The sequence below is a fragment of the Meriones unguiculatus genome, chromosome 1, assembly GCF_030254825.1.
Source record: "Meriones unguiculatus strain TT.TT164.6M chromosome 1, Bangor_MerUng_6.1, whole genome shotgun sequence".
NCBI classification, from domain to species: domain Eukaryota; kingdom Metazoa; phylum Chordata; class Mammalia; order Rodentia; family Muridae; genus Meriones; species Meriones unguiculatus.
This window is the reverse complement of record NC_083349.1, coordinates 178,861,477-178,878,991: the sequence shown is the minus strand read 5'-3', so window position 1 is coordinate 178,878,991 and position 17,515 is coordinate 178,861,477. Positions and strand designations below refer to the sequence as shown.

At 47.7% G+C, this 17,515-nt stretch overlaps 1 protein-coding gene across 1 annotated transcript in view; it reads left to right on the top strand.

The window, feature by feature from the left end:
* Positions 1–17,515, top strand: part of Pou2f3 (POU class 2 homeobox 3) — an 84,590-nt gene that overhangs the window by 58,734 nt on the left and 8,341 nt on the right. Inside the window, exons 4-10 of the mRNA XM_021636910.1 lie at positions 3,153–3,257; positions 4,797–4,899; positions 7,228–7,310; positions 10,503–10,685; positions 11,080–11,221; positions 12,739–12,875; positions 15,312–15,473. Of these exons, the coding sequence (XP_021492585.1) occupies positions 3,153–3,257; positions 4,797–4,899; positions 7,228–7,310; positions 10,503–10,685; positions 11,080–11,221; positions 12,739–12,875; positions 15,312–15,473 (915 nt within the window). The remainder of the gene's footprint in view (positions 1–3,152; positions 3,258–4,796; positions 4,900–7,227; positions 7,311–10,502; positions 10,686–11,079; positions 11,222–12,738; positions 12,876–15,311; positions 15,474–17,515) is intronic.

Below are 17,515 nucleotides of genomic sequence, written 5' to 3'. Positions count from 1 at the left end.
CAGAAGCACAGAGCTGAAGGGGCACAGGCAGGGTAACTCTGGAGACCAGCCCGGATGCTGTGCCTTTTGACTTCTCGGAATCTCTCTCTGTCCCCTGAGTGCTACAGTCCCATTTCTTGTCCTTCCTCCTCTTTGCTTCAAGGTTCTGCGGAATGGTCTCTGTGAGGACAATGATGTGCAAAGTAGGCTTGGAAAAGCTAGCCTCTTCCCAATCCTGCCCAGGACTTCTCTGGGGTCTCTTGGTAGTCACTGGACTACCAAATATGCCATCTGTGCCTGTAACTAGAGTTGGCTATTCCTCTTTAGAACCAGAAGGCGAAAAACAACACAGGAACTCGTAATAGGTGGGGACACCCCTGTTGCTCAAGATCACATAGGAAGTCAGAGTCTCAGTTAGACTGCAGAACAGGGCCCACCTTGCTCACCGCCCTATTTCCTTCACTGCCTTGCCTGATCTACAGAGGCAAGCTTTGTCTTGTTTTTAAACAGTGGATTTGTTTATTTTTAAGGATTTACTTATTGACACATGTGTATGTGTGTACATGTGTGTGCAGGTGCCAGAAGAAGGCATTGGGTCCCCTGTAGCTGGTGCTGCAGGCTATTGAGGGTCACCTGATGTGGGAGCTGGTCATCTGGAAGGACAGCAAGTGCTTCTAACCGAGTTATTTCTCCAACCCCGTTACTGTCTTAACCAATTAATATTCTTCGGGTTCCCACTGTTTAGCTCTTTTCTCTGTCAGCCAATGAGAATCCCTTCCTGAGAGATTAAAATTTGTTTTCCACAGAGACTCAGCATAGATTCAGATGTTCAGTTATTTATTTGTTTGTTTTTAATGATTTATTTATTTTTACTTAATGTACATTGGTGTTCTGCCTGCCTGCCTGTGTGTGTGTGTGTGTGTGTGAATGATGGTGTTAGAGCCCCTGGAACTGGAGTTACAGACAGTTTTGAGCTGCCATGTGGGTGGGTGCTGGGAATTAAACCCAGGTCCTTTGGGAAAGTAGCCAGTGTTCTTAACCGCTAAGCCAACTCTCCGGCACCTTATTTTATTTATTGTTGTTGTTTCTTTTTCGAGGTAGGGTCTCCTATACTGGAGATCTTCCTGCTTTGTCCACTAGCAGCGGCATGTACCACCTTTTCTAGCTCATACACTCTCAACTTTTTGCTTAAGGTTAGACCAATACCCAACAGGAAGGATTCCAAGCTATCAGTGATGTTCCCAGTGTACCCCAAATGGTTTATGCCAGCATCTTTATGGCTTAGAGTTTTATACGTGGAAAAGATAACCATCTACCAGGGGATCTATTTCAGAATGTCACACCAAAGTCTTTCTCAAGGGGTGGTATGCATTCCTTGATGTATGCATTCAGAGTCACTTGGCTCTCCTTGAAGTGGACTTCCTGAAAAATTTCGAGGGAGGGAGTAGTTGTTCTGAGGTAGGGGAGGGGTGGCCACAAGCAGTACTTCCTGCCTTCTTCAGGGATTCCTAGGAAACGTTGGAGTAGGTAGTTCTTGTATCATGGAAGGGTGAAAGAGTCTGAAAAGAACTTGAAACCACCAATGTTCCCTCAGGCTTTCAGGGAGGCATGTCTCTGCTTGTATTGAAATTGTCACCTTGTCACCAAAACCATGCAGACCAAGAGGGACTCAGCAGGTGCAGCTTAACATCGAGAAGGGGGAGAAGAGGAATGAAGGGAAAGAGTCCCCCTGACCAGCAGTTTCCAGGCTTCGAAGTTTCACTGATGGAAATCCATCAATTAAAGGATGTCACATTTTTTTCTCTCTTTTGATGCAGTGATGCTTGTGTTGTTTCGGTTTGGTTTACTTTTGACTTTTTGAGAGAGGGTTTCTCTGGGTAGCCTTGGCTGTCCTGGACTCAATTTTTAGAACAGGCTGACCTCGAAATCACAAAGATCTGCCTGCCTCTACCCCCCCCCCCCCCGTGCTGGGATTAAGGGCATGTGCTACCCACTCCTGGCATGAGGGGGAGAGTTTTAAAGATACTATTTAGAATCTCAAATACTATTTAGTCATCTCAAAGGGAATTCTGATATCCCAGTGTGATAGAAAAGCAAAGGATTTATAACAGTTTACTCTAGTAAGCTTCTTTGTTTGTTTGGTTGGTTGTTTAGTTGGTTGGTTGCTTTTGCATACAGCCCAGGCTGAGTTCAAATATGATCCTCTTGCCTCACCATCCCAATTGCTGGGATCATAGTGCACGCGCCACACCTAGCCACTGAAGATTATTTTCTGGTTTGGGTTTTTGTTTGTTTGTTTGTTTGTTTGTTTGTGACAGGGTCACACTATCCTCTGAGCTATCCTTCAATCAAAACAACCATTATTGTCATCAGAGAAGCTCTGGCTGTCTGTAAGAGACCCTAAGATCAGCCTAGGTGACTGTTGACATTCTCACCAGGAAGAAGGATCATTAGACCCTCGCCTGAGATTCCTGTCATTCCCTTTGTACCTTCTGGCCAGCTGTATGTAATTCTGACCCAGTTACAAGGAGAGGACAGACTTAATTTATGTCTCCTTAAGTCCGGAATTCTTACAAACACTGAAACTCACCATGTAGTCCTGACTGGCCTTAAACTCATAGGCAACCTCCTGCCTCAGCCTCCCAAGCATTGGCATTATAAGAATTCACTGACATTCCTGGCTTAGTTTTCTCATTACAAAACTTCAAATTATATTTATTTATTTCTTATTCATTTGTGTGTGTGTGTGTGTGTGTGTGTGTGTGTAGGCATGTGCCATGGCACACATATGAAGGTCAGGTCATCAGACTTGGTGGAAAGTGCTTTACCTGCTAAAGGTTATCTATCACACCAAAAGGATGAGCAGAACTAAATTTTCTTTTCTTTCTAGAAGTCACTATGCTATCCTGGTTTTTCTCATTCCAAGGAGGAAAAGAACTGTGTTGGCACAGCACGGCGAGTTGGCAGTGGTGGTGGTAGACTGCTTTGCCTTGTAGAGGCTGTAGACCCTGAAGACTGGCCTCTTAGAACCCATCCATCCATCAGCCCAGGAACTGTGGGCTACCCGCTTCCTCTCCAGACTTGCCACTCATCTCCTGCTTTACTCTTCACAGTTGTTTCTATCTCCCTGGAGAGACCTAGGACTCACCCTCTCCTTCTACCTTTACTTACAGATTAAGACGGAGGACCTGGGTGACTCTCTACAGCAGACCCTTTCCCACAGGCCATGCCACCTGAGCCAAGGGCCTCCCATGATGCCTGGAAACCAAATGTCTGGGGTAGGTGCCAGCCCATGCCATGGACCCTGGTGTGTTTAGTGGGCTGGTGAGCTCCTACCATCTAGCCCCTCTACAAAATGCTGGACCTTTACTTTTGGCACCTGTGAACGCATCCAGAGAGCCCCCATTGCAAGCAAAGGAGGCTCAGAGTTTGTATGTGAGGTTTCTAAAAAGAGCCCTTGCAGAAAGTGAGGCCTGGTAAGGGACAAAGGGACATGTCACTGCTTTTGCAGAACCAAAAACCTGACAAAAACAAAGGACCCATTAGCCAGGCTGCTTGTATAACACCAACGGCCTCCAGTGAGACAGTGACTGAGCAGTTACAGATCCTCTCTTCTCCAGTGGGCCCGCTCTGCTTCCTTCAAGAATATATGACAGCTGGGTGTGATGACACACACCTGTAATCCCAGCACTCAGGGAGGAAGAGACAGGTGGGATCTCTGTGAGTTCGAGGCCAGGCTGGTCTACAAAATGAGTCCAGAACAGCCAGGGCTACACAGAGAAACCCTGTCTCCAAAGACCAATAAACAAGCAATTAAAAGAGTATATGACAAAACTAAACTGTAGTAGGTATTGGGAGAGCAGTGACCGCGTTGGGGCCATGAGGATTAAAGTCTCTAAAGGGATCTTGTAGTTCACCTGGGGCAGAAAGATCTACCTTCGCAGCCATTCGTGAAAGCAACATATGCAGTCATCCTTTCCCTCCTTCATTTCTGGAGGTTTGTCATGTGTGAGGCTCCAAATGGTGGGATCATCATTTCTATGTCTTGAGCTGGTGAGAGAAGCTTAGAGTGATGGACTTCCTGTTTAATCAAATTGATTTTATTAAAAACCAAGTCTGGAGCAAAGCTTGGTGGTGCACACCTTTAATCTCAGTATTCAGGAGGCAGAAGCCAGCGGGTCTCTGCCAACTCAAGGCCAGTCTGGTTTATACAGCAGGCTCCAGGCCAGCTAGAGTTATATAATAAGATGCCCTATCTCAAAGCAAAACAGTGATAAAGGCAGGCATGGAGGTCCATGCTTGTAATCCCAGTAGCTGCAAGCTGAGGCAGAAGGAATTAGTACAAATTCAAGGTGAAACCTTGTCTCAAACAAAACAGTGACAAAGATAACGGATAGTTTGCCCCATTCCTTAATACCTTGCAGAGAGACTTAGGTACAAGCAATAACTAAAGAGTGGCTTTTGGTAACCCAGTGACATGATAGTTGAAGAAAATGGACAGCTGGATTGCTGCCACTTCTAGGAAGAGCCTCAGAGACGTGGGCAATACCTACTGTAGGTCCTCAGGGCCTCTATGATCGGCAGTCAGGGCACAGGCAAAGGAAAGCATGAAAACAGAGTTAAGTAACTACATGCTGCAGTGACTGCTTAGTTGATTTCAGGAGCAATACCAGCATTAATGGAGTAACTACTGTGTGCCATGTGTTAGGGACACAAAGCGACACGAAGCAAGGATTCTGCCCACACCTCCAGAGTTTGCAGCCCCCAGGGCCCCCAGCTGTAGACTGTATGCCACCTATGCATCTCCCCACCTGCAGGACATGGCTTCCCTCCATCCACTCCAACAGCTTGTGCTGGTCCCCGGCCACTTGCAGTCTGTATCCCAGTTCCTGCTTTCCCAGACCCCACCTGCGCAGCAAGGTAAGTTACCCCGGGCTTTGTACAGTAATCGGCTGAGTCTAGAAAAGGCTGTTGCGGTTTACTGGGCATAGGGGGCAAAGAAGCTGCTCACTCCTCTGGTATGAAAACCAGCTTGGGGCTGGGAATAGCTCTCAACTGATAGAAAGCTTGCCCAGCCTGTAGGAAACCCCGGGTTTGATGCCCAACATTACATGAAACCAGGCACAGTGACATCTTTAATCCCAGAACACTTGTAGGTGGAGGCAGGAGGCTCATCCTTGGCTACATAGCAAGTTCAATGTGAGCCTGGGCTACGGAAATCCTGTCTGAAACAGAACAGCTTTTCTGCCTGGGACCTAGGGAAGGGTCCCTCTGGGGCCCCTCCAGATCATTCAGCTCCCCTTCTTTCTCCTTTCTTTCCAGGCTCTTGCTGGAAATTCATTTTTGTTAGGAACTGAGTCTAAAAGTTGAGAATGGTGGGGATGGGGGAGGAGATAACAGGAGGAAGTAGCAGCATTCTGGGAAGTGAGTACAATGGGTCCAATTCCTGGGAAGTCTGTCTCCCATTGAGCCCTTTCCTGCCCATTGGCCTGGCTGTGATTCTGTCTTGATGGAACAGCAGTGCCTCCCACAGGCTATAGAAACAGGTTCTGGCTGTCTTTGGCGGGGAAGATAACTCCCCAGCCCGGAGCAAACAAAGCAGAGCATTAGCGACACCAGGCATCGTTGCTAGCGTGCCCGGGAGTCTGTTGAGTCTTTTTCCTGACTTATTCCTCAGAGTAAACTTACTGAGTGCGGGTGACCTACTAGAAAGTTCCGGAACAGCCCAAGCCCCATGCTGCAGACCCATGCCGTAGATGCTCACACTACGCTGCTCGCCTTTCCATGGCCTCTGCCAGACTGGCCCGAAAATGCTATTGGAAGTATGAGCTCGGCCTAGCTTATACTCTAGAGGAGAGTTTGGAAACCCAGGGAGCTGCACCCTACTCCGATCAACCACCTAGGACACAGGGCCTATGCTTAGCTCGCAAGATGTCTCAGAATAGCACTAGGATGAATGGGAACACATCTGAGTGTTTATTTTGGCCAACCAGCACCCATCATAGTAGGACCAGGGCGAGGAGAGAGCAGATACACATTATTAGTTCAGCTCGTTTCTGGAAGATTCCGCAGTGACATGAACATATCCCAGGCACAGAACGCAGGGGCACACCATAAAATGGATGGGACAGAAAAAACAGGTTAAAACTTGAAGTCAGAGAAACTAGCTGCGCTTCTTTAAAGATTTTGCTGCATAATCTCTACAAGTTTCTGTTTCCTTCTCTACAAAAGTAAGAAAGGAAAACTCTGCCCAACAAAGTTATTGACAAGTACGTGGTTCCGCTCATATGAGAAGCCTCCGCATATCGGAATGCAATGTAAGCAAAATAAATACAGGAGCTTCTTAATTCCCAGTCCAGGGTTCCTCCAAGACCTCTCTTCCCTTTTGACCTTTTGAGACTAAAGAACACAAAGGTCAACTTCAGCAGATGTGGTAATGACCCAGAACCTCCCAGGAACTGCAGATATGCCAAGGAGCTTCTCTATGATGAGTGACTGAGATCTGACCTCATTGTCAGCTTTGGTGGTTTGAGTGAGAAGTGCTAGCTCTGGCCATCCAAAGACAAGAGCCACTTATCAGTCTTCAGACAGGCAGAGCCTTTTCTTGGCGTTTTTCCTGAAGACGAAGAGGGAGGTCCCTAGGCAAGGTAACCTGTAGATAGAGTCTACCATTAAGGCCCCTACATCTGGCCTTCCCTTTGCTCTCAGTCCTCCCTCCCATGAATGTAAAGACCTGGTCACCAGGAGCCTCTGACCAATGACCCAGTGCCCTTCTGAGCAATATGGTACCATCTGCTTGCTCTGTCCTTACAGATCTGGCAGGCCTAAGCATCCCAGCTGCTTTCCCTCCCAGGCAGACTGAAATGCTCTGCTCTCCCTGGGGCTCTGTAGTCATTCGTGAGTCCTCTTCCCTCTGGGCTTCTCATCCTACTAATCAGATCCCAGGTAGAGTGTCCTGACCCTCTCCTTTGCAGCTCTCCAGGCAGGCAGGCAGGCAGGACAGGTTTGGGGACTGCTGTTTACATCTGTTTATCCCTGAGTCTGGTTGCCTCCACCTGTATGTGGCAATTGCTGGCAGTGGCCCACAGGGCCTTTCATCTGACTTAAGTTGGGTTATGGGACCTGATTAGGTTAGCAGGAGGAGAGGGGCAGTTAGCATGGTTTTAGTGTTCAGCTTGCCTTTCAAATGGCCTGGATTTTGTTTGTTTGTTTGTTTGTTTGTTCCTTTGTCCCTCCCCTGTCACTCAGGTCTGCAGCCGAATCTTCTCTCCTTTCCACAGCAACAAAACCCTCTACTTCTCCCACAGACAGGGCCTGGCCTCGCCTCCCAGGTAACTGCCAATCTTACCCCTCCCCCACCCCTCCTGATTCTTCATAGATTGTCTCAGCCCTGGGTAAATTTCAGTTCCTCAGACTTCCCTCGTTTCGAGCAGGACACTTGGGCCTCTCCCTGTTGGCATCTGGGGAAACCCTAAGCTACTTCTAAGGAAGTAGTTCGCCCTGTCACTGGAATGAGGCTCCCAGGCTGGCCTACCACTTTTCAGCAGCTTCACCCCTCTCAGAACTTAGCCAATTACAAGGGATGCTGATACCCCATCCCTACCCCTCACCCCCGGCCCATTTCCACACAGAGACCCTCAAGCCCCTAGGAGGGCAGGGCAAGAAAGCCAGTACTTCACCTCAGGACCACCACCTCAGTTAGTGGATGACTTCCTGCAGTGGGTGCATGTTGGGGACAAGCAAGCTGAGTTCAAGCAGGAGGAACTTATCAGACCTACTGTGATCATGAACACATCTCCTATTTGTCAATTAGGAAATAAAAGTTTCTTGACAGCCCTGTGCCAGGCTGCCCCTGGGAAGTCAATTGCCTGCACAGATGCATGACTTGTTTCTGCAAGGGAAGCCCAGAAATGATCACAGAGACTTGTAATATTTCTTTTCTGGGCTAGAATCGCCCAAGTTTCACTAAGGACCCTGGCTTTTCCTTGGCCTAATGTCCACTGACGATAGCTAGCAGGGGAGCGCCACCTAGTGGTTGAAAGAAATGGGGACACCTAAGTCGGACGCTGCACTTTCGCCCTTCTGGCTGCGCCCCAAGCATGGCATAATTACAGACCTTGATCTATGACTATGAGGTCCGAGAGCGTACCCAGGACAAACTCTTGCATCTAATATTAGAGCTCGAAGAGGCTGGTGGCAGAGAGTCCATTTAGAAGATGATTAAGGTCCTTGTACTCGGGGTGCCATGGTTCCTGTCTGTAGTCCGGGCTACCACAGAGGCTAAGGCAAGAGCATTGCTTCCTGAAGACCAGCTTGGGTAACACAAAGACACCTTGTCTATGCATAAGTAAGTAGAAGGGTCTTCCTAGGGTGTGATGACGAGGGACCGACCAACAGTCACAGGAACAAGAGCGGAGAGGGATAAATGAATGAAGTGTGGGGTGTCAAACTGATGTAACTAGGCAGTTGGTGTTGGAGGAGGAGCCAACCATGCTGCTTGCTGTGTTTGTCAAATGAAACAGCAAATGAATTAACAAAAAGGAATGTTCAAGGGCGACTAAAACTACTCTGAGGATCTGGCCTGGACTATCTCCCTCCACCCGCACCCTCATCTCCAGCAAAACTGGTCTGTGATGTTTCCAGACACTCTGATCTAGAAGACACCTCTTCTAGAAGCGAGAATAAAATGCATCCTTGACTTGACTCTGCTTCCTTATCCTTTTCCTTATAAGGATGCCTGTCTCTGGGAAACCAGAGCAGGAGAGAGGGTTTCGGTTTCTCTAAGCAAAAGAGCAAAGGAGAGATAAGGGGATTTGCGCTCGTTGTCCTCAAAGGCAGTGAGTAATCTCTGGGCTGGACATAGTGCCCGGCCCCCAAAATCTGGACTGCACTCCATCTTTGTGGAATAATAGATAGGTCGATGGGCTGGAGAGACGGCTCAGGGGCTAAGAGCACGTGCTTTTCTCACAGAGGCCTGGGTTTGGTTCCCAGCGCCCAATCATGTGCAATGCCCCAAGTTAACCTTTAAGCCCCACCTTCCCAGGAACCAGGTGACAACCTGGAATTGTAGTTCTTGGGAAATAACAAAGCCTCATGGGAAAGTATGGGGGCCTATATGTTTGTCCTCATATAAGCCCCTGCAACCTTGGGGCACGAGGCCATTCTAGCTGAGAAATTCCTAGGAATGGTTCTGAGCAAAGTTCATCTCTTGGTCAATATTTAATATTTAATAAATGCTTGCTTTAAATTTGGCCCCAAATGGTGTTGTTTTTCCTGTTGAATCACAGGATTAACATGGTGGCTCACAACCACCTGTAACTCCAGTTTTAGGGGATCAGATTCCCTCTTCTGGTCTCCAGGAACACACATGTGGTACACTTACACACACACAGACAAAACACCCACACTCATAAACAAATAAGATAAATCTTTTTAGAAAATGGATATTTCCAGACCAGATATATTCCTGATCTTATGTGAATCTAAATTAAATGGTAGAATTTTCTATGAAAACAGACTAAAGGAGGAATATCTTCTGACAAGGTTCATTGAGATAGTACTAGTTCAAACAAACAAACAAAAATGAAACAAAACAACCACAACAAAACCTTTGTTTGGGGCCAGAGAGGCAGCTCAGCAGTTACCTCATTCTCAGTAATCACGTGGTAGCTATCTGTAACTCCAGTTCCAGGGGATCTGATGCCATTCTTGGTTTTACTACGAAGGCTGAGGCAGGAGGATTGTCAGGATCAGGCCAGACTGGGCTACGTAGCAAGATTTTTCTTAAAAAAAAAAGGGGGGGGGGGCGGCTGGAGAGATGGCTCAGAGGTTAAGAACACTCGCTGTTCTTCCAAAGGTCCTGAGTTCAATTCCCAGCAACCAGTGGTGGCTCATAACCATCTATAGTAAGATCTGGTATACAGGCAGAATGTTGTATAAATAATAAATAAATCTTAAACAAAATGGATTCATGAAATAAAATTTCAGTGTTCTTGTTAAAGAAAACAGTAGTCTGGGAAGTAAAGTGACACTCATAACTAATATCTTGAATTTCCAGATTACTCCTCTTCCGTTGTCTTTAGTCTGTGACTGTTGTGTGTGCCTTCGTCACCTTGCTCTGTGGAAAAGAACAGGCAGGCGAGGCAAATGACCTTTTCCTTGTCCCATGCTGAGATCTGTTCCATGCTGAGATCTCAGCTCTCATAGTAAACAACCCTGCCAGCTCCTTTTATGGTGGAAAGCTGACTAGAGGAAGTCACCTAGTGAGTCAGTGAGTCACAGACCAAAACCCAAAGAGGCCACCTCCTTGTCCGGCTTCTTTCTGTTTCTAGCTAAGGTATTCAGTTTTTGTTCCAGATTCACAGAAATGCCAGTCTCTTTCCCACCCAACGACAACAAAAGGGTTCAGTAAACCCAAGGCCCTGTCACCCTCTAAGTGAACCCATCAATAAATAACAAATGCACATACCTCTGCTTGGCCTGTTGAATCTTTGTGGCTCACCCTAGCCTATGTTCCTTATCAGGCAGTTGGGCGCCCTGGGCTGCCTGGATCCTCTTTAGAGCCCCATCTGGAAGCACCTCAGCATCTGCCAGGGCCCAAGCATCTGCCTGGCTCTGGAGGTGCTGATGAGCCCAGTGACCTGGAGGAGCTGGAGAAGTTCGCCAAGACCTTCAAGCAGAGGCGCATTAAGCTGGGCTTCACACAGGTTTGCTTTGGGAGTAGGAGATAGAAGAACTGGGTCGTGCAATGGAGGCTGAGTGAGGGTTTCAGGAGCATCCTGGCACTTCTTTGGAGCAAGTACACTACATCCTGTTGCCTGCTAATACAGCACAGGTTGCTGGTGTGGGGGAGGGAGGGAAAGTGAGGACATTGCTGGTGGAGACAGAGGAATGAAGACTAGGCAACAGCATGGCCTAGTCAGAGCGTAAGGAGAGAACTAAGCCAGTTATCTTGTACCCTAGAAGAGAAAGACCTGGGGAGGTGTAAGGCAGTAGGCAGATGCTCAGGCTCGGACTGTGGTAGCTTTAGGGTGGTGGAGGACACAGGCGAAAAAGGGATACCTGCCCCTCACCTTCATCCCTCTCAATGACCTCTTGCAGGGAGACGTGGGATTGGCAATGGGAAAGCTGTATGGCAATGACTTCAGCCAGACTACCATCTCAAGATTTGAGGCCCTCAATCTGAGCTTCAAGAACATGTGTAAACTCAAGCCGCTGTTGGAGAAGTGGCTGAATGATGCAGGTGAGTAGCAGGGAAATGAGAAATGAGCCTGGAAGGGGCCCCAGGAGGTTCCACACCGGTGGTTCTAGGGGTGTATGTGATGAGGCGTGACCAAGTCAGGACATAGCATCACTTTATTCTCTTCGGCGTAGCATGAATCAAGACGTAAGATCTAGGAGATGGGCAACCAGAGATAAAAATGTCATTTTATTGCTGAGGGAGCCCTTTGGCAGATGTGGCTCATCTGTGGCTAGGGCAACTTGCATTCTATTCTATCCTACTCTACTCTATTCTATTCTCTCCTGCCCCAGAACTAACTTATATTTCAAGACAGCTGTTTAGAGGCTAGGTTTGATCCACTTACCTAAATTGTATGGGATCAGCAGCCTAGGTCAGGAGCCCGGGAGAGAGCCCTTAGGGTCCTACTGAGGCAAGAAGTCCAGCTTCAGGTCTTTATTTAGCTACTCTGGACCAGGTGTCAGGGAACAGGCAGTTGCTATAATCAGGACTGTGCAGAAAAGCCTGTAAGCAGGAGATAGATTCTGTCAGGATCCAGGCCTGCCAGCGGGTGAAGGCCATAAGAGAAGGGACAGGGCTTCTGAAGTGATGAATGGGAGAACTTGGCAGCAGAAAGAGACCTGACATATAGACCAAATAAAATTGCTTGTTTTGGGGGACTGGCCTAAGCACTGGAGGTGAGAAGCCTGAATCTCTACCTACTCATTGACTGTAGCAGCACCTCCCTCACTGCCCCAGCTGAGACTCCCCTGCCCCCACCACCAGAATGTCTACAAACATTGCCAGGTGAGACCAGGGAAGTAGGTGGTGCAGGTTGGCCCCAGTTTGAGATATCCCAGCCCACGTGGGGGGGGGAAGGGACAAGCACCCATCTCCAGGGCCAGGCTCTGTTAAGTGAGAATGTGGGTTATTAATTACAACTGCAGGGGTAAAGGCAAGAGGTAAAGGTTGGGCGGCCAGGGTGGTCCTCTTTAAGGAAGTTCCCTCAGAAGAATGCATGGGAATCATCCCCCTCTCAACACACAGCCCCTGAGACAGCTTTTACTGGAACATTCAAATAGCAGAAACGATCATAAACTCCTGTTTTACTGTACAACTTCCTCTCTCCCCCAACACACACACACACACACACACCTGCAGTCTTGGCTTTCACCTTACACTGTGGCTTCAGAACTAGCATTGGTTCCTAAGTGACAGAGTAAACCCATTTCACTCAGTATCCACAGACAATCATATCTGTTTAAACAGGTCAGACAGTGCAACTCATAGATCTACCTGCATTCCCTACACCCACAGAGGCCACTGATGTCTGAGCATCCCTGAACTATGACCGCAAACACCTGGAGACTATGGTGGGAACCCTAGGGAATATTCTCCTAGAGCATCCTAGAGAAGCAGGGCTTTGGTCTGTTCTGGATTACCTTCAGAGGACAAGGCAGGATTCCTGGGAAGGGCTAGAGGCTGGCAGGCTACACCAGCACGTATTTCTGCCTCTGAGCTTCATTTGCTCCTCTCTCCAGAGTCCTCCCCATCAGACCCTTCCGCAAGCACGCCCAGCTCCTACCCCACTCTCAGTGAAGTGTTTGGCAGGAAGAGGAAGAAACGGACCAGCATCGAGACCAACATCCGCCTGACGCTGGAGAAGCGATTTCAAGATGTGAGCAGCATCCTTGGGTGGGAGTGGGCGGGTCAGCTTGTGCTGGTGGGTGAGCGGGTCTCACCTGTGCAAGACGCTGGGCTCAGTGCCAGACCCTTAGCACTACCCCCAACCCCTGCCCCCTGGGAAGAAGCCAAGTCACCCTCTTACTCCAGGAGCCCAGGAATGATGACCTTCTTCCAGAATTCCAGGAAACTCTTTTCCTCTTTTCTCCAACATTTATTTGAGGCCCACCGTCCCTCTCACTGGAAGATTGAAGAATGGAACACAGCATCCCAGTGGGAGAGGGGGCAGGTGGGGGGCGGGGTTCTGTATACCTTTGAGGTAACAGGAGAAAGCTGGGGCATTATGTAAGTCTCTGTCTTCTTTGAAGCAAATTTTACTTTTCGGTTTAAAAGTTTAATAAAAGTCTTGCAAATCGGCTTACTGAGGGGGGAGACGTGCTTGTAGACAAGACTGATAACCAGAGTTCAATCCCTGGAGTACCAGTTCCTGCAAGTTACCCTCTGACCACCATACACCTTTGCCCTGGTGTGGGCCCCTACTCCCAAATAAATAAATATTATTTTTTTTAAAAAGATTTAAAAACTTAAAAAAAAAAAAAACAAAACAGTAATGCTCATTGTCAACAAACTGGAAAACACAGGAAGAGAAGTAGAGAGGAAAAACAATCCATCACCCTTTGTTTTGACTCTTTGTTGTCTGTCTGCCTGTCTGTCTGCCTGACTGCCTGTCTGCCTATCTGCCTGTCCACCTGTCTTGTCTGTCTTTACTTTTTAAAGATATGGTCTCACACGATGGCTTACCCAGGCTGACCTGTATATAACCCATTCAGTAGCCCAGGCTGGCCTCAAGCTCACAGCGATCCTCCTGAGTCCATCCCCAAGTGTTAATTATAGGCTTGTGCCTCTCCCCTCCCCTCCCCCAGCCTCCAGAGCCTTCTGAAAGGAGCTGCTTGTGTTTCTTCTTCCATGAACATTTCCACACTTGTGATTATACTGCACAGTCTCCTTTTTTTCACCAATTAAAAAGTTTTATTTCTTACACTTATTTTTAAAACGTGTATTTATGTCTTTTTTTTAAATTAAAAGTTTTCAACTCTTTCCATGTTCTAAATTAGACATTCTAGACATAGAAACTCTTTTTCTTTTTCATTTATTTACTTATTTGTTTATAATTTATTCACTTTATATTCCAATTGTAGCCCCTTCCCTATCTCCTACTAGTCCCACCCTCCGTCCCTCTTCCCCACTATCCCCCTCCCCTAGTCCACTGAAAGGGGAAGTCCTCCTCCCCTACCGTCTGACTTTAGCCTATCAAGTCTCAACAGGACTGCTGGATCCTCTTCCTCTGTGGCCTGGCAAGGGGGAAGTGATCAAAGAGCAGGCAACCGAGTTCCTATCAGAGACAGGCCCTGCTTCCTTTACTAGGGGACCCACATGGAGACTGAGCTGCCTATGGGCTACATCAGAACAGGGGGTCTAGGTCCTCTTCATGCATAGTCCTTGGTTGGTCCATCAGTCTCTGAAGGGCCCTCTGGGCCCAGACTTTTTAGCCATAGATTCTAAACAAATATTCTTGAGGCAGTGTGTGCAAGCTGTGAGCCTCGTGGGAGCTGAGGGTGAGAAGAAGGAAGTACAGGCGACTACTGAGATCCTCTCTAGGGACCCCTCAGGTAGCAGCCCCTAGAGCCTACTGGGATGCTGAAAGCTAGTCAGTCCAGCCTTGAAGCTCCCGACTGCTAGGACTGCTGCCCTGGAGCAGGTGGCCCACTGAGTCCGGCTCAGGCATGCTATGGCTGCATCCTGGCAGCAGGATGACTGGAGCTGAGTTTCCCATCTTTGTAGGTTTCTTAGAACAGTACAGTTAAAGGAAGATCAAGGATAAGGAGAAAGAGGCCCAGGCCACAGACTGGGTGGTAGGTCAGAAGGACAGGGTAATGACATCATTTTGCCTGCAGCTCTCCCGCAGACTTGCTAGGCCTGAGAGATCCAGCCTCCTCATTTTTAAAGAAGAGATGTAAGAGAGGTTATGAGGAGGGACACAGAGGGGAGCATTTTTTTCTCCTGAAAAAATTCACCTGTGGAGGCCTCGACGTGGAACTTACTCCCAGGGGAAGAAGTCTAGGCAAAAACCTAACTTGTGTATCCTCTCACCTGTACCAGCCTTGTGCTTGACAGTGTACACGTGCTTTCTCTTGTAACCCTTACCCTAGTCCTATGTGCTCGTCTCATTCCATTTGTAGAAAGACTGTGTTAAAGGGAACTCCTAAAGACAGTCCGTACATACGCAATAAAGCCAGTATTCTACCCTCGGTCTGACTCAGGCATTTGAGCCATATATTCACTTCTTTGCGTTTGGAACTTCTGACCCTCATCTCCAGTACCTGAACCTGTTTCTGTCTCCTGACCACACCCTATCCCTTTGTCCCTATAGAACCCTAAACCCAGCTCAGAAGAGATTTCCATGATTGCGGAGCAGTTGTCCATGGAGAAGGAGGTGGTAAGGGTCTGGTTCTGCAATCGACGCCAAAAGGAGAAGCGAATCAACTGCCCTGTGGCCACCCCCATCAAGCCACCCATCTACAACTCCCGGCTGGTAAGTAGCTTGGAGCCAGGCTGACTACCAAATACTTGGGGGGCATGTACCTGGAAGCCAAGAGTCTTCCATCCTTGAGAATGGTGATTAGTGGATAGGAGAGATTCTGTACATGAGTAAACAAATGAATACAGCATATAAATATTCGTAATATAGAGAAGATTAAAGATGGAGACAAGGAAGGTTGCTGGGATGGTATAGCCAGTAAAGGTGTTTCCTGCACAACTTGACCTAATTTTCACGAGGAAGGAGAGAACTGATCCCCAAAAGCTGTCCTCTTATCTTCACACACGGTATGTGCCACTCCCATAACCACACATGTCTGTAAAATAAATAAAATATAATACGATTTTTAAAAGCACACATAAAGGTGCACAAAGTGATTGGGGTGTTTGTGTCTTTTTAACAGTTAGACTAGAGCTGGCATGTCTCGTTAGATGGTGTTTGAATGAAAAGTCTGAACTTTGTAAGGGGGTGAAATATGTGTATATTTAGCAGAAAGAGGGACCAGCGAGGAAGTCTATGTAAAAGGGGCAGAAGGCAGAGGAATTTCGAGAAGTAGCATGTCATAGACTTCCCAGGGTCTTGGAGTTCAGTGAGAGGGCCCAGGACTTCAGCTGACTGGAGAAGCCTAGATGTGTAAGTCTGAGCTGGTTGACATGGCTGGTGGGTGGGAATAACGTGGGAGGCAGGAGACCAGCCAGGAGAGACAGCCATCAGCTGAGAGGAGGTTTGGAGGGTGGTAGCCATGGTGATGAGAAAGAGCTGGCTGGAATCTTTATGTTTTTCAGCTATGAAGCCATTAAGAGGTGCTAATGGCTCAGATCTGAAAGTCAGAGCTGCAGGCTAGGAAGCACTGCCATGTTTGTTAGTTTGTTTCCTTTCAGGTTGTTACTTTTGTTTTGTTTGTTTTATAGTACAGGGTTTCGTGTGGCCCAGGCCAGCCTTGAGCTCTCTATGTAGCTGAGGATGAGCTCCAGCTCCTGAGTGCTGGGATTATGGGCATGCACCACCCCACTTGTAGGGGACCCAGGGCTTCCTGCATACTAGGCAAGTGCCATACCAACTGAGCTACCTGTGTACTGGAATTATAGGCATGGGCCACCATGACTATTGTTGGCACTGTCCTTTAAAAAATGTTGAACTGGACATGGTGGCACATGCCTTTAATCCCAGCACTTGAGAGTTGGAGGCAGGCTGATCTGTGAGTTCAAAACCAGCTTGGTATATGTACATAGTGAGTTCCAGGACAGCCAGGACTACCTAGAGTGACCCTGTCACCAAATAAAAATAATGAAGAGGAGGGTGATGATGATGATAAAAAGGTTGAGGACTGCATGAAGAGCAGGCTTGAGAGACAGGATAGCTGAGAATCTGGGATGGTCATATTAAGTTAGATGTGTTTATTGGGCACCCAAGAGGTGGTGCCTAGTTAGGGCTAAGTTTCAGGGAAAAGCCAAAGTTGAGAATATCCTGAGGTTCTAGGGAGGCACAGAAGATTGGGAATTAGAAATTCTCTGCTCCATCCACAAACAGATATGACCTGGTTAGTGGTACAGAGTTCTCCGTTGTTGGGAATAGTAATGGTAGAAGGGTAGGGGAGTTGGAGAGAATGATGTCCTCTAATCTCCCAGCATTTTAGGGTAGTTGCAGGCTGGGTAGAATGCAGCAGCTACATAAAAACTACTACATGGTTGATTTCTCCCCAGGTGTCCCTGGACCAGCTCTATGTTGGTCTTTGTGCCAAGTGCTGGAAATTGAAAGATAAATACCAGAGCTGGCACAGTGGCATACACCTTTAATCCCAGCACTTGGGAGGCAGAGGCAGGCAGGCGGATCTCTATTAGTTAAAGGCCTGCCTGGTCTACAGAGCAAGTTTCAGGATAGGGAAGGCTACACAGAAGAAACCTTGTCTCGAAAACAAAAAGAAAATAAGAAGAAAGAAAGAAAGAAAGAAAGAAAGAAAGAAAGAAAGATAAATACCATTTATTTCCAGTCCAAGAGGACCTCATTGTCTAGCAGAGGACACACACAGAAGTAAA